The 17712-nt window shown below is 34.7% G+C and overlaps 1 protein-coding gene across 2 annotated transcripts in view; it reads right to left on the reverse strand.

Annotated features, from left to right (window-relative positions):
- The window catches only part of SUSD4 (sushi domain containing 4), a 66996-nt gene that overhangs the window by 22823 nt on the left and 26461 nt on the right, over nt 1-17712 (reverse strand). The window contains exons 3-5 of one of the 2 annotated variants that reach the window (XM_087934059.1): nt 14066-14278; nt 8314-8487; nt 2887-3075 (exon numbers count right to left, since the gene is read on the reverse strand). In XM_087934059.1, coding sequence (XP_087790185.1) covers nt 2887-3075; nt 8314-8487; nt 14066-14278 — 576 coding nt within the window. The remainder of the gene's footprint in view (nt 1-2886; nt 3076-8313; nt 8488-14065; nt 14279-17712) is intronic. The other variant, XM_087934051.1, reaches the window with a different exon arrangement.

The raw sequence follows: 17712 nt of genomic DNA on the forward strand, positions 1-17712 counted from the left end.
GGAGAGGTCAAATAGAGTAACTTTCTCAGTGCAGAATATATTAAAGTATTTTGCAGAGATGGTTATCTCATCTCTATTTAATGATCTGCAGTAAAATGCAACAGGGCTTCACCAAGCAACCTGTCCCACTGGTTGATAGCTCTTACAATCACGAAATGCTAAAATCTAAACTGGATCAACTTCTCTGCCTTCTGAGCAAAATACCTGCACCCTACTCTATATGACAATCTGATAATCTGAAGACTGCTATTATACTTCTCTTCAACATTTACTTCTGCAGATAAACATATCAGGTTTGCTGAACCATTCCTCACAGGACAAGATTTTTAATTATTGGTTCACCTTGTTACCCTTTCTTTGAACTTCCTCCATTTGTCAATGTCCTTTTTAGACTGCTATGCCTAGAATTAGAAACAGTATGTCCAATAGGGCCTGACCACAATTGATTAAACTGGTCAGTCTTTTTGTAATGCATGTTATTAAAAACGTTGATTAGCACAGAAACCAGGACAAAGCATGTAGCACTTCACAGTACTACTCTGGAAGCTGATGCATTTATTATGTGTTCATTCAGTTATGAATCCATTTAACAGTTACATCTTCTAGTCCATAGGTACCATTTTACTAATGAGGGTATCATTAAATAAATAACAGAAGGAGGAAGAATTAGAAAGCTGTGGATAGAATAGAGTTAGTGAGATCTTCAGAAAGATAGAGATGAAAAATTTAAAGAACAAAAAGCAGTGTATAGAAGTGATCTATGAATGTGGTGGAAGCAAGGATGGTTTGTAGGTGACAGAAGATACAGAAGGCATAATGAGCAGTGTAGGTATAAACTAATCAGTTATATTACCTTTTCTTATCTTGTGCCTTCAAATACTTCAGTTTACTATTTCTTATTCTTTTCTGCCCCCTTCCATAACACTGCTTACCCTGAAAATGAATAGCATGATGGATAGATGCATATGTAAATTTCATTTAGAAGCCTGGTTAAAAAATTTTAAAAAAATTTCAAGGCCATAAATGAACTATCTGTATGAATTTCTAAAAAGGGACAATTACACAATTTAAAGACCAGAATGGAAAGATAGCTCTATTATTTTGTGTTTATACTAAATATAGTATACAGTATAGTAAATATACTATGCTATATTTTGAAGGAAAGGGAAAGAAGAAGAATGTTTTTGGCAAATCAAGATGATGCCAAAATGATACACATTCAATAACATACTCATACAAATGATGCTATTATAAATTTGCATCCGAACATCTGACCCAAGAACATATGTCAGAATTCACACAATGATATCATTACACAAATATCACTACCCCTACTCTCATGGATGTATATCAACTTATACAAGAGGGTAAATGATGATACGTGTTGTGACACAATTTCCTTTTTTTCTTGTGATGTCATACACAAGAATGAAAGGATAGAACTGGAATTGTCGAGTCATAATGCATGTTTTATAATTTTGGTACTGTTGCGATTAGGTACAGACATTTTTGTCCACCTATTTCTATGGAATTCTATAACACTTTTTTTTTAAACTCTGTTCCAAAAAGTTTTCACATCTTCTTTCCTCACGTTCCCTTTCCATTAAACTATTTTCTAATACTTTTTTCTAATATATACTGTGACTTCCTAGTTTCTCTCTACATTATTTGAGCTATTTGCCCCTTTTTTCTATTTTTCCCAATATCCATTCTGACACTAGCATACAATAGTCTACCCATATTCAGAATAATTAATCATCCTTGTATCTTTTGCTAATTCTCTCAGGTTTTTATCATAAATAATTCAATAAATTGTGCTTTTACATTTATATTCTTATTTCCCATAAATACATATGAATAGACTCATATTTGAAACTAACATAGTTTTTCTAAATATATACTTACCAAACAATCACTATTCTTGTTTATTCTTGGATCTCTGAATGCCCCAAATATTATTTTCCCCTACTTTCTTGTTTTGATCGATTCATATCATCTACCAGAATACTTTTTTGTTCCCAAATGATACTCTTCAGAATTTTGCAGTGTTTCCCAAAATTCACCTGTGATTCTTCTATATCCACAGGTTGGTTACTATAATCTATTTGTGATTTTTTTTACTTCGATATGTGCCCCATGATAATTGGGTTTACACCAATTCATACTTTCTGACAATGATGTTGTTATGTCTTTGGGACTGGTTGGAGTCCCCAACCAGGTCCGCTGTTTGAGCGGGAGCACCAGCTGCTCCCATTGGCTGACACCGTTTGACAGCCGGCTATAAAAGGCGGCTGTCAAGCGGTATCAGCCCTGTTGCCGCCAGCTAACCTGCCTAGTTAGAAGGCAGACGCGGCAACCCTTTATTCTTGGAATAAAGCCTTTAACGTTCACTCTGGCTCAGCCTCGTATCTCCGCCGCTCCACAACAGATGTTATCCTTTTATTCCTAATCAAACCTAAACCTTCGTTTTCCTGCACCTATTTATCAACTTTACTCCACAAAATCAGACCACTTTCATTCAGATATGTCCTTCTGCTTTCTTTTAGTTTCACAGACATACATCTCCATTTTCCTTTCATTAATCAATTAATTCATGCAATATGCATTTAATTAATACATATTGTAAGCAAGTAGTTTTACACAATTTCAAACAGCCTAGAATTATTTTTAATAATATATACATACATAAGTAGGCCTGAAATTTTATATTTATTGAACTGAATGTAGTACTTAATTCTAAGCAGACATGTACTGTATATAATTTATCTGTAAAACACATTGTTTATGTACTGAGAAAAAGACTAAGATCAAGTAAAAAGTTACTAGACCAAGTACAACTATACTGAGATTTTATCAGTATTTGTCTGAATATAGAAGATGTTTTACCTTCCACATCAAGGCACCTAGGTGGACTATCTGACCAGATAAGATTATACATGCACTCAAGGAACTCTGCACCTTCTAATTTATCTCCAGGAAAACACTGAAAATATATCATTGATCCTACTGGGAAGGAAGACTCGAACTGAGATATATTAGTGAAACTATGAGGAAGCAGCAGTGGTCTCAGGCAACCTGCAAATTAAGAAAAAGTAGGTGTCTTATTAGGAGGTATTTATTTTTTAAAATAGCTACTTAGCAATAAATTTAATATAGATATTCCTTTATCTGAACAGCAAATTAATACTTCTGCTGATTCATTTTTGAATTCCCTCATTCCCATCATATATGCTAGATCATCACTTCTAATTGTTCAGCATACACTTTGTAACAAAAGTACTAAATTCAGCATAGGATTATTTTAATATACGATTTTCTACATTCTTTATTCTGGCCTTTATTTGGTTTTTCATTTAGATTTCTGAAGTTTCCCAATCATCTTTGAGTTTGGTGGCCTTAGAAATCTAAATTTTTTAAAAAACAGTACCTATTTAAAACAATTGTTCCTTTCCTTTGAAACTGTTATGCTAATGTTACTATCATTAGTATTATAAAACTATAGACATAAACAAATGGATTTTTAATCTATTTTAACCCATTGCAATGGTTCCGATAGTCAATATAGAAGCTTTTCAGTTATTAATTACTTACAAAATTGCATAATGTGTTTTTCTAGGAGAAAACATGATTATTCCAGGAAATACTACAGAAATTGTGATAGCTACATATTACTCCCAGGACATGAACAGATGGGCTTTTGTTCTGGAAAAAAATAATCCAAATCCCAGGTTATTTTATACATATTTAGAACTAAGTAAAACCTTCCCTGTCACAAAAAACCACAGTATTTATTTAACTCGTGTTTGGATATTTTATTAAAAATATAAACAAAAATCATCTAGAGCAGAAATCAGATTTGCACAGCAGAGAGCAAAATGAATCAGATTTACTCTGATTTTTACTTTCTTAATTTATTTAAAGCAAGATATTTATACACAGTATGGCCACATTGCTCCAACAGAAAATCTCCAGTGCTGTGAAATTGAAAGGTATGTGAACAGAAGACTTTCCTGGCAGACTGAGGATAAGCACAACTTATTTCTAGTATATTTTCCATAGATTGCCAGTGTAGAATATAGCCCTGATATTGCCTATGATCTCTTATGCAAAAATCAATAATCTCAACAAGATTAGCCACCTGAGGAAATTGTTCCTCTTAGATACCAACTAATACTCAGATCTTGGAAATATGTGGGCAAAATGTGTATTCTTAATCCCCATGCTTTTTATGGTTTTGTATTTTAATATGGATGAATTGAGTGGATAAGACTGCAGTTTGCAGGGAATTAAAAAAAAGGCAAACTACTTTACAGTATCTATCTGCAAGACTCTCTCATCTAATTTACAGCTGATGAGAGACTGCAGATATTTACTCTAAGTCTGTTGAAGGATTACCATGTAGTTTCCTATTTTTACAACAAAATTCACCGATAGTTTCCTGCAAAGGACCATAATTTTATTCTAGTGTCAAAAGATAGTCATTCTCTCAAAAGAAGAGACTTCTAAATCATGATTTTACATTGATCATGATAGTGTAGCAACATCAGTCTGGTTGTTGTCCTAATAGTTTTTTTAACAACTCTTCACAGATAGCCCTCAATTTATGGCAACAATTGAGCCCCAAATTTCCATTGCTAAGCAAGACACTTATTGAGTTTTGTCCCATTTCTTGCCACAATTTTTAAGTGAATCACTGCAGTTGTTAAGTTAGCAACATGGCTGTTAAATTATTCTGGTTTCCCCATTGACTACTTGTCAGAAGGTCACAGAAAGTGATCACATGACCCTGGGACACTGCAAACATCATAAATACTTGACAGTTGCCAAGCGGCCACATTTTTCATGTGACCATGGAGAAGTACAATGGTCATGTGAAAAAATGTCACGAGTTTTTTCAGTGCCGTTGTAACTCTAAAAGGTCACTAAATGAATGGTTGTAAGACAGGGGCTACCTGTAATCCTCACTTATCAACCACAATTGGAATCAACTATTCCATTACTAAGCAATGTGGTCTGAAAATGAAATTTCATGTGACCATGTCTAGTTTAAGACATCAATTCAGACAGCAGTCATGAAGCAAATCACTTGTGGTTGTTAAGCACAATGTCATGTGATCGCAATTTACAATTTCCTGCCATGTAACCGTGAGATACTATAGTCGTCATAATTGACAAGTACCAAATTGCAACCATGTGACCAGGGGATGTTGCAACAGCTGAAAATTTGAAGACCAGCAAGTCTATTTAAACGGCACCTGCTTCATAAATTGTAATCCAGCAAATGGCTATTTTACATGCCCACATTATATACAGTATCAGCAACAACTGTAGCACCTATCCACCTATCTTTTAAAACTACATATTCATTCAGAAAAATAGTGGAAGGAAGCTATGGTCAATGCTAAATTAGTTAGTTAACTAACTAACAAGATTTAGTTAGTTAAATAGTTGAACAATGCACTAACCACCTCTGTGTTACAACACATTTCAAAAGAAACCAGAGTCTATCAACTTCACATTTTCACCATTATGCTACTAATATCGGAGAAGAGGGGACTCAACTGCAGAAAGTGTTAGTGGACTAACACTTAGGTGATGGTTAACCTACTTATTCACTGATTCAGCTAAAAGCATGACTTCAAGAAGTATTTTCCTGAAACTAGAAAAAATCAAAAGAAAAAATAAATTTGTGAGGAAGTAAAATTGGTTAAATGGGGCAGCATCCTTGCTTTCTGATTCCCCCCAGCAACAGACCCCACTTCACTCACATAAAAAACAGAAAGAGATTTGAATCTTTGCTACTCTCCCAATAAAGTCTTTATTTCAGTATAAGTACAGAGCGATACATAGTAGGCAAAACATCTTAACTCCTCCAAAGTGTTGAAAATTGGCTTCAACTATTTAAGAAAGTAGTTCTTGATAGTAGATAATTCAATGGAATAAAGAAATGCACATTTAGCAGGAATTGCTAAATGCTTATTTTGTTAGGGATTATTAGAGAGCCCTACAGGGCATGGGCCAGGATACCCGAGGAACTATCTCATTCCAATAGGATGGGCCCACTGTGAATCCTGTAAACTAAGGAATTTTGGCTGGTGGGGTCCCAAAGATCCTTCTCTGCCATGGCTCTTGCCATTCCCACTTTCCTGACCTTCCATAAGAGCCTGAAGACCTTGCTGTGCTAGTTGGTTTTGGGCCCAATGGGGGAGTGTTACACTGAAGATGGTTAATGGACTAAGAGTTAGATCTCACTTCACCCCCTGCACACACTCTTCCCTCCCTTCCCCTCTTTTTACTATAATTTATAATTTTATTGCTACTGGATATATTTATATAGTTTTATTGCTTCTAATGTTGTAAGCCTTGTGTTGAGATAGGTGGCAGACAAATTTAACAGACAATTAATAATAATAATAATAATAATAATAATAATAATAATAATAATAATAATAATAGAAAATAATTTGAAAATTAAACACACTTGAAGGCAGAACAAGAAACAACAAATGGATACTAATAAAGGAGAGAAGCAAGATATAATTAAGGAGAAATTTCCTTATAGTTAGCACAATTAATCAGTGGAATGGCTTGTCTTCTGAAGTTGTGAGTGTTCCATCACTAGAGGATTTTAAGAAGACATTGGACAACCATTTGTCTGAAACAGTATAGGTCTGCTTGTATGATGTGACTGTATTTCACAGTTTCTGTTGCATCATTGTAAAGAAAATTACTAATAAAGCATCATAATTTAAAATTTTTAAAAATTATAGAGAAACTACAAAAGAGTTAAACATTGACAGAAAAATTGGAAAGCTGATCAATTTTCTCCCTCTCAGATAAGTCACTTGAAATATTTAAGTACTGAGTTACTTTAACATTGTGGGGTAAAGTTACAGGGACATTATAATTTTGTAATAAGATATATATTCTGTGGTACAGACAATAACAGTTATCCTTATGCAACTGAATCTGAAGTATACACCCAAAGTAAAATAGCTGCAGTCAAAGCTGCAACTTATATACCCACGATTCATGAGAAAAGAAAATTAAGAACTTCCTTATTATTCCCCACCTGAAGAATTTAAGACCTAAAGTCCATTGTTTTTTTATCTTCAAATCAAATGTATTTGTTCTACCAATCTTTCAATAGCAACTCATAGGATAAAGAATTATTATACAAAATATTTAATGGTGGAATAAAAACAAATTCCCCCTGTCTAAATATACCTTGTTCCAAAACACAGAGAGTAAGTGGATACTATGGTGCTTGCCTCGCTAACAAGAGAAACACAAATTATAGTGGCATGATATGGCATAAATGTAGTCCAGAAGAACCATCATTTTCTTTCAGACTTTAAAAATTCTATTTTACCCTGTTTGTTTTATAAGAAAGGTTCACGTTTCTGTATATTTTACTATTTTGGGTAATTTATTAACATTACTTTTGAAGTTAATGTTTATTTCTCTCATGTATTTGAGGTTGATGTTTATTTCTCTCGTTGTCTTTTTATTTATTTTATTGCATTTGTGTTTTGTTATTTATATTGAGAGCTGTCCTTTGCTGATATAGAAATGGGTGCCACCAAAACAAAATTTAAAAAATGTCATAATTATGGATGTTTATTCGTTAAAAGTGACAAGAGAGATAGAATTCAATAAAAAAGAGCTTAGTTCCCCTGGAAAAAAAAGTTTGTATGTCTATGTGTTTGATGGACTTTCTTTCGTATAATATATAGCTGTATTTGATTCAGGATTTTCTTATTTCTGCAAATGAATGAACTGGATCAAAGGCAAAAATAATTTGAAATTTTATGACTCCATGCTATATATTTCTTTTAGTGCTCATTATCTGGAATATGTAGGATAGCACCTTCAGTGAAGTTTTATTTAGGACTACAGATGCAAGAACAATTTGTAACCTACTCTTAATGTCAGAAAGTTTCATTTGACACCAGAACCAAAGAAAATAGATAATTATCCTGATTTTAATTACTTTTCAATTAAGTAATGAATTAGTTCTTTAATTGAAGGAAAGGATTCAATTAACTTGACAGCTTAATTATTTACATTGGCAAGTTTAAAAAGAAATTAAACATACAAAACATTTAATTTTATCTCTCAAATGAAGCAAACAATAGACTAATCACATTAAAATGCATTTTGGCCATTTTAATTGCAAAATATCTCTAATAAAGGTAATGCTGTTCTAGAAACTATAGTTAATTGTCATGTCCTTAAGATGCAAGCCTTGTGCCCCCCTTCCAATCTGTCACTACTCAGATCTATAAGGTAAGATGCTCTAGTGTACTAAACCTTGGCAAATGGGCAGATTATCCCATGTTCCATCATCTTGACGTATTGATACCAGGGTGGCCAAATCAGAGAAATGGATCTGGAATCCTTCATGACAGCTGATTATTAATTTATTTCCAGTTCTGTATGTCTTGTTCTGAATCTCGGCATCTTCAACAGTTGGAGCAAGCCAATCTGTAGCTTCATAAAAAATGTATTATTATCTTAAATTTGAAATGTTGGCTAATGTAATGCAAAAAGTTTTATTTGTATGCAGGTAGTCCTTGACTTACAACAGTTCATTTAGTGAATGTTCAAAGTTACATGGCACTGAAAAAAGTCACTTATGACCATTTCTCAAACTTATGACTGTTGTAGCTTCCCCACGGTCATGTGATTAAAATTCAGACTCTTGGTAATTTGATTCATATTTATGATGGTTGCAGTGTCCCGGAGTCATGTGAACAATTTTTGCAAACTTCTGACAAGCAAAACCAATGGGGAAGGCAGATTCACTTAACAACCATGTTACCAACTTAACAACTGCAGTGGTTCGCTTATCAACTGTGGCTCGAAAGGTCATAAAATGAGGCAAAACTCATTTAACAAATATCTCACTTAACATAAATTTTGGGCTCGGTTGTGGTCATAAGTTGAGGACTACTTGCAATTTTCCACACTATGCTACATTTCCTACACTATGTTAGGAAATTTACCATTTTTTTCAAAAAAGTGATTTATTATTTGACCATCAATACTGTATCAGGATCAGTATACAACTATACCAGAATACATTTATTATTATTGTCCATTTCTTTCCCCCCATAAAGAATTGGTTAAAGCATTTTTTTAAAAAGAAAAAAGAAACAAAATTTGATATATAAACATATTTATAACAATATAAAAGCAGCAAACAGAAAAACACAAAGATTTAACAGCATAAACGAACAAACAAACAAATGAAATTGAGTCGTATGTGAAACTGACAATTACTGTAAAGATCAGTTTATTTAATTGCTGGCAAAAAGACACAAATAAAGAGGAAGCTGACCCATCTCCACGTGTAGGATTCTGCCACAAGAAACAGTTGTTCTTAAATAGCAGTAAAGTTCAAATAACAGGAAATTACTACTGAATTAATTATGTGATTTAAGCTAGTAATCAGTACATTAAACTATGCATATAGCCAAAATGGTAGCCAGTAAATTATCTATAATAATGAAATCATATATAATATACCCCAGTCACCCTAGTCAAAATAACAGCAGGATTGTGCACGGGTTGAAATTTCCTGGTAGTTATCAAGGGCAGCACCAATTAGACCATTTACAGCAATCTGTGTGGGAAATAACATTATCTATTTACTGAATTTATGCCCCATATTTCTTTTAAGCAGCTTGATGCGATACAAGAGGTCAATTTTTTGCAGCTGCTAGGATATACAAAAGATACTACAGTAGTGAGAATTTATGAAAAAGATACATGCCACGAAAAGCTAATCCATGCTTGTTTTTATTTATTTAATTGACAGATTGGCTGCTTGCTTCAGTTGTAACCAGCTCTAAGATCATTGGCTCCTGTGTCCTTCTTTAATACTATTTTATTTATTAGTTTATTTGTTTGTCAAACATTAAAAGATAGCAAGTGTAGGTATGAACATAAACATGAATGAAGGAAGTAAATACAGCGTGGTAGGCACGCTGGTGCGCTTATGCACATCCTCTTTAAGGACCCCTTAAGAATGGGGTGAGGTCCATGGTAGACTGTTTGAGATTGTAGCAATGGAGTCAGGTAGAGCATTCCAGGTATTGACTGTTGCTGAAGTCATATTTTCTGCAATCAAGTTTGAAGCAGTTTACCTTGAGTTTGTATTGATTGTTTGCCCATGTAGTATTGTGGTTGAAGCTGAAGAAGTCGTTGACAGGCAAGACGTTGTAGCAGACAATTTTGTATACTATGCTTAGATTGGACCGCAGGTAGTGCAGTTCCAGATTGTCCAAGCCCAAAATTTCAAGCCTGGAGGCATAGGGAATTCTATTGTGAGTAGAGGAGTGGACTACTCTTCTTGAAAAATACCTCTGAACCCACTCAATTGTGTTAATGTCCAATATACAGTGTGGGTTCCAGGTGGACGAGCTGTATTCAAGAATTGGTCTGGCAAAGGTTTTGCATGCCCTAGTTAGCAATTCAATGTTACTGGAGAAGAAGCTTCGCAAAATTAGGTTAACGACTCTTAATGCCTTTTTGGCAATGTTTTACTATTGTTTTACTCATCACATGTTTTTACAGAAGCATTCATATTTTTCTATACAAGTTGCATTTTTGATATTTTTATGAGCTAAAACAAGGAGGTCCCAATCAATCAGTAACTTGATTATTTTACCAATGTTTATAATTACTCTGATGCATATTCACTATTAAATAACAAAAATAATTAATGCTTGATCATTATAGCCATTCGGATAGCCAGACTGAAAATAATGTAAAAAACCAAATTATTTTTAAATGTTTAAAAAAAAGAATAAGATTGCATTTTAAGGGATCAATGGATAATTTGTTCTCTCTCCCTACTAAAAAGAAATTAGTAGTATGTTTTCATTAAAAAGTATTTGAATAGATTTTACTCCCTGCTGAACTATATCTGATTTATCAATTATTAATTTCATTTTCATATTTCTCCTTATTACCTTTCTCCATTGAGTAAATAATAGATCTTTGTGGAGTAGTGTCCGACAATCTAGGAAAATTATTTAAGCCAAGAAGTGATAATTTTGCCCAAAGCATTCAATGTTCTTCTCAGTTGATTGGCAATTATAATTATATAATTATTCAGGTTTTGCATGAGGAAAATCTCTCTCTTCTTCTTCTTCTTCTTCTCTTTCCTTACCTTCCCCTTCTCCTCCTCTATGCATCTATGGTAGGGGTGTCAAACTCGCGGCTCGTGGGCCATATGTGTCATGCGCTGGCCATGCCCACCTCTGTTTTAGCGAAAGGGGGGAAAGTTGTGATACGTCACATGAACAACATGTCATTGTGAATTTGACACTCCTGATCTATGGTATTATTAAAAGGATTAGAAAAAATAAATAAATATGTATATTTGTATATATCGGTCAAATGACAGCTACATGCATGTTGTACTATAAACAGTCCCTGGGTCAGCAAAATTCACCAGACAGTATTTAGGTTGTTAAAAGTAAGGATGCATATATCATGTTTTTCTTAAAAATCAATGTTTGCTTTGATCAATTATTGCAGTAGTAAATTTGATTTGACAGAAACAGCAATTATAAAAGGTAAAATATAATAAAAAACAATAAACTTAACTAAATGCTTCCTTAAAGAGCAACTTTTCATACCATTTAAGAAATAATTATATCTAGATCACACCAAGTTGATACATATATATAACTGGGGTTAAAACCCATAACTATAAACCAAATGCTGCTTCAAATAGAAGTTCTAAAGCAATGCTCTTAACAAGAGAACAAGTGGGAAGATTGCTATTTAAGAGGTTGATTCTTAAAATATTCAGGCCCCAAGCCATGTGATCCTTTCAAAACCAAATAGCAGCAATTTGTATTGAGCTGGAAACAGATTTAGTGTAAGTAAAATAAAAGAGATATGATGTGATCATCCAGTCTTTTGCATCAAATATCAGATTCTTTTCAAGAGAAATCTCATATAAAGTGAGATGCATCTGGAAGGAGCTATTTAAAATTGAGTAACTGCAACATGTGTTTTTGTTAGAATGGCAGCAAATAGGAAACCAGGTGAAGGTGGAAAAAAGAAATACCAGAAAGAACAAAGAGCAACCTGAACTACTGTACAAATCTGTTATTTTAGGAATGTGAGTCCTCAAAATAAATTGACTTAGACAATCCATTTACAAATGGTATTTTCATTTTATGCTTATATACTTCTGTCTCTGAGATCAGATAAAGTGAATGAAAGAGCTTGTATCATCTGTATGTTATTAATATCAGAGCCCGAATTCCCCAAAACTTCACCCAGAAATTTCATGCAGATAATAAATATATGGAACTTTTGGAACATTTTATTGATTAAGAGCAAATAGTCCCTCCCTCACTTCCCACTCAAGTAGCTTTGCCTGTCAAGAATGAAAGAAATAACTTACACAATGCTACCACCCATTACCCCAGAACAGAACACAACCGAAATATTTAGCAAAATCAGTAGGATCCCACTCTTTCAACTTATTTCCAGAGGCCAGTTATACATGATAAGCTTCAAGGTAAATTCTGTGTTAAACCCAGAGTAGAAAAGAATCTAGCTTTATTCTACATCTCCCACAAATTATTTACTCTTACTTTCTCCTTTGCTAAAAAGATGAAAAACGTTAATAGTTCAGCCTGCTTCTAAACAACTGTTTGCTAAAGGATGACACCATAGACCGCATTATAGTTAAATGATGGCCCATTTCCTGGCAATGCTGAGCTATATAGACTGATGACCATATATATATTACAGATAAAATTGTGACAGACTCTAGAGGAGAGAGAATTCAAAATGAAAATACATAAAAATGAAGAAGCTTTATGGCACCCATTTTAAAAATAACCTTGCAGAATTTTTGTGAAAATTTCACATATAAAATATGCTTAGTAATTTTATTAAAATATGTAAAATATATAATCTGCTTATGTGATAAAAAGATAATGCTTATTCTTATTTAATATGGTTGATGCTAAAAAGTTTTGTTCATTATATATTTACTTTTACAACTAAAATATCACACAATAAAGATGAAGTATTACATTTATGCCAATAGCAAATTCATTCCCGTCTAGGGTCCCCTCATACCTCAGGGACATGCTGAACTAATATTAATGGTCACAACTCTACACATAGAGCAATGCCTGAGTTGCCTTAAACTACTTCAATACACTGAAAAACAATTCATCATCAGAACTTATCCTGAACATTTTGAACAGAGTTTCTTCTATTTGCGAATAAGCAGTCTTTCTTTTCTATATGTATAGTTTTAATGATAGCAACATCACTAATATTAATACAGCAAATTAATACAGAACACAATGTTTAATAGATGTTGAAAATTTCATTTTTACATAGACTGACATGGATAATATATTGATAATTTCCATGTCTAACTCTGCTCCTCTCAAAGATTCCATAATAAAAAAATGTATGTAAGAAATAATTATGCAGAAAACAGCACCCATATATATGGTCCTAATACAGAAATAATAGTTTTAAAACAATTTTATGTGCCATTCCTTTTAACTTCAAGTTAAATTTACAACATTCCAGCAACACATAACGGATTTCATATTCTGATTAACATCTACTTTTATTATAAGTTAATCATCCTTTTCTTAAAATAGAACTTCAAAGTTATATAACTAACATTGGAAGAATAATTAAATACTAATTTTGTATTTATTTTATTTGGATGTACCACCTGCATCTTTAATCTACAATTTTCCTATTATATAATTATAAAATATATCACATTTGTCACATACAAAAGTATTTTAAAAACAGCTTCTTTGGTAATAGCTTCTGTTTGTGGACAGAGTATTTAATGAATTCTGATTTTTAGTGTCAAAAGAAATGCATATTTTTATTTGACTCAGTGATGCCATCTCTTTCTGAACAAGCAGTATTAAAATAATTATTTTAAAATCTTCTCAGAAATTATAGCACAATCTCATACACCAGAAGCACAGTGATAGTATAACCATGGAGGTTTTTTTACAAATGAAATTTGCTAACAGTAAGTTAGACTTACCTTCTTGTAGGCACACAGGTTTATCACTTGGCTTCCAGCTTAGGGAACCATTAAAATGTCTCTCACAAAGCTTTTGGGATGGACCCTTAAGCCTGTATCCTTCTTGGCAATGAAACCGGACAACTGAACTTTCAAAGAAAACACCTGTGCTGGGCATTTTATATCCATATTCAGGGAATCCAGGATCAGAACAAGCATGGAGTTCATCAAAACCTACATCAACAAAGATATAAAATATTTATGTTCAGTCAAACAGTTATACCCTATTCTTTCTGTCTCTAGTATTTGCTAAACTGAGCTGAGATACAGATTTCAAAACATAACTTGCATGGAGTATTTCCAAAGCTAATGGGTAGAGCCTAAAACAAGATATCTCAGTTGATTCCCAAGCATGTGTTTAACTTGCCTTTTGCACACACACAATGCACATTATATTTTTATCAGTGGGGGAATTCAAATTTTTTTACTACTGGTTCCGTGGGTGTGGCTTATTTGGTGGGCATGGCCTGTGGTCATGTGACTGTGTGGTGTGGCTTAGTGGACATGTGACTGGGTGAGCATGGCTTGGTGGTCATGTGACTGGGTGGGCGTGGCCAACTCAATGTCACTCACATCAAGGGGTGTCTCACCTGGCCCCTCCCCTCCCAGCCATTCCTTGTCATCCAGCCTCAACTTATCTATAGTTCTGTAAAAATGTTGTTCACCTTTTTTGACTTTATTATCTGCATACTATAGATGTACTTTCATGGACCACTGAAAGGAGGAAATGGCTCACATGCTTTACTCAAGAGTGTGATAGGCAGCAGGCTTTTACGGGGCTGCCACAAAGAAAGGGGGACAATGTATTTTCCAAAGAAGCAGAATGCAAACAAGAAGCAATGGATGGAAACTGAACAGAGAGAAGCAAAACTAAAACTAAGGAGAAACTTTCTGACAGTGAGAACAATTAACCAGTGGAACTGCCTGTCCCTAGAAGTTCTGGGTGCTCAAATCACTGGAAGTTTTTAAGAAAAGACTGGACAGCCATTTCTCTGAAATGGTATAGGGTTCACCCCAAGGTCCCTTCTAAGTATTATTCTGACACTTTAACCAGGATTTCTACTCAGAGTTTGGCATCCTCAGTTTTCTTGCCTGAGCTGGGGGTTGGAATAGAAGACCTCCAAGGTCCCTTTCAACTCTTTTTAAACACGTGTATTTTATGCTCTGGACTATTGACATTGAATGCATGTAAACCCTGAAAATATGTGGTAGCTCTGGGCAAAAGAAAGGCAGAAAAATCACTCCAGGTGTAGGGACAGTGTAAAATATTAACACATGATAAATAATGGAACAATTAAAAATAATAGCAGAGTTTTATCTCTCTCTGTTTTCCTATTTTTTACTTTCTCTACCTTCCTCTTTCTTTCTTTCTTTCTTTCTTTCTTTCTTTCTTTCTTTCTTTCTTTCTTTCTTTCTTTCTTTCTTTCTCTCTCATACACACACACACACACACACACACACAGCACTTAACAGACAAGCATTTTGGAAGCAGCTCCTTTAAATTTCTCCAAAGCTTGAGTTGATTCTTTTATGTTGCAAAAGTGCTCCAAGGCTCCATTCACACCCACACCCTCTGTCAGACTGCACCCCTTCTCACTCCAGCACTTTAACTCATAAGGGGAAAGCGATACTTGCAGCGTTCATGAGGAATCCTTGGAGAAGTTTTTTTAAAACCTGCTTCCAAAATGCATTTCTTTTACGTTGCAAAAGTGCTCCAAGGCTCAATTCACCCCCACCCCCTCTGTCAGACCGCACTCTTTCTCACTCCCAACACTTTAACTCACACAGGGAAAGTGATACTTGCAGCGTCCATGCCTTTCTTCCTTTCCCCTCCCCCCAGGGAGAAAGAGAACGTGGGGAACAGAAAGCTAGGAGAGCGATCGCAAGTGAGTGACTGGGGGACCTGGTTGGAGGCGTGGCCAGCCAGGGATTGCCACCGGTTTGGCGACCCATGCCAAATAACCGCTACCGGTTCGCCCGAATAGGTGCGAACCGGTCGAATAGCACCTCTGATTTTTATAGCACCAAACAGTGCTTAACATTACTAGCATTTATTTTAATTCTTTTAGTCTTAACTCCTTATGACCACATGAAGAAGTCCATCCACATTCTAGGCAATGTTTTTGGAAGTGATTTGCATCACCTTCTTAGGACTGAACATCTGGCCCCAAATCTCCCAGCTGGCCTCTATTCTAAAGTAGGACTATGATTCAGATCTCCAAGCTCCTAGTCTCGCACTTTAACCATTAGACTACAGTAAATTGATTTCGAGCAATAAAATACAAAATAGCAAATTAAAAAGTTAGCAAACACAGACAATATAAAACCAGTAAGTTGATAAAGTACAATACTTTTTACACTAATCATGGAAATTTATCATGACAATTCAGCCATTTCTGAGCTTAACTTCATGGAAACTCTTAACACAGCCAGTTTGCCATTTTTTTCTCCTGGAATGCTTTCTCTATTTCCACCCTAGACTACTTCACCAGTATTCTCCGAGGACTTTCTATTCAAATAGTAACCAGGTATGATTCTACCAAGCTTTTTGAAGTCAGCCAAGATAAGATGAGGAACCAAGAGTTTCTATCCACCCAACTCAATCCAACAAATTGGACATGCTGCAGATCCTGTCAGCAAGAGTATCAACTGATGGGAACTAGAAGATGGTTTTTTTTTTCCTAATGTAATCCATGGTGGGCTTCAAAAATTTTAGAAAAAGGTTCTCTGCCCAGTTGTTGGGTGGGTGTGGCCAATGGTGGGCATGGCCTAGTCAGCCTCCTGCACCACAGCACGGGGGGGATTTTTGCCCTCCCTGGGCTCCGGAGGTTCTCTGGAAACAGGCCCCATTTCTAGCCTTCCCAAACTTCCAGGAGGCCCGTTTTTTGCCCTTCCCAACCCTCGTGCATGCCCTGCACTTACCTGCATCCAAAATGGGCCACGTGGGGGCTCCTGGGAGGGGTGGGGTGGGCAGAGCCATTCAGGAGTGGGATTTGGGGGGATCTCCAAACTGCACAGAATCTTAGCTAGGGGCTATCGCGAACCCCTGCAAACCCCCAGCAGCCCACTCCTGATATAATCCCTGCCTTATGGAATATCCTCCCCACAGAGATTAGAATGGCCCCCACCTTGTTGTCCTTTTACAAGGATTAAAATTTAGCTGTGTACCTAAGCCTAGAGCTCAGAATGTGTTAATGGTCTCAATGCTGGTTTTACTTTTAGTTAATCATCATTTGTATTTATCTATTTGTATTTATCTTTGTGCATGTTTTTACTGTTTAATTTAATTGTTTAATTATAATTTTAGAATTGTACACCATGGAAAGTTTATAATTGTTCCCATAGAAGTATGATATTTAATTGAAAAGTAATGTAAAAAATGTTAAGACTTTAATGAATATTAATATTAATGATAGAATTGAATTGGAATGGAATGTTGCTTTAATTATATACATCTATAATTTTTTTCTTTTTTCAAGAATACTGTGTGTAGTTTAAGAATGTACCAAGCAGAATCAGAATGGAAGTTATGTATTATATTGAGTGTTATAACTTTAGGGGAAAGATAAAAAGGTGTCATACTCCAATCAGTAACTACAGGAGAAATT

The sequence above is a fragment of the Pseudonaja textilis genome, chromosome 1 (assembly GCF_049901715.1).
Source record: "Pseudonaja textilis isolate UNSWEBS1 chromosome 1, rPseTex1.2, whole genome shotgun sequence".
In the NCBI taxonomy this organism is placed as follows: Eukaryota; Metazoa; Chordata; class Lepidosauria; order Squamata; family Elapidae; genus Pseudonaja; species Pseudonaja textilis.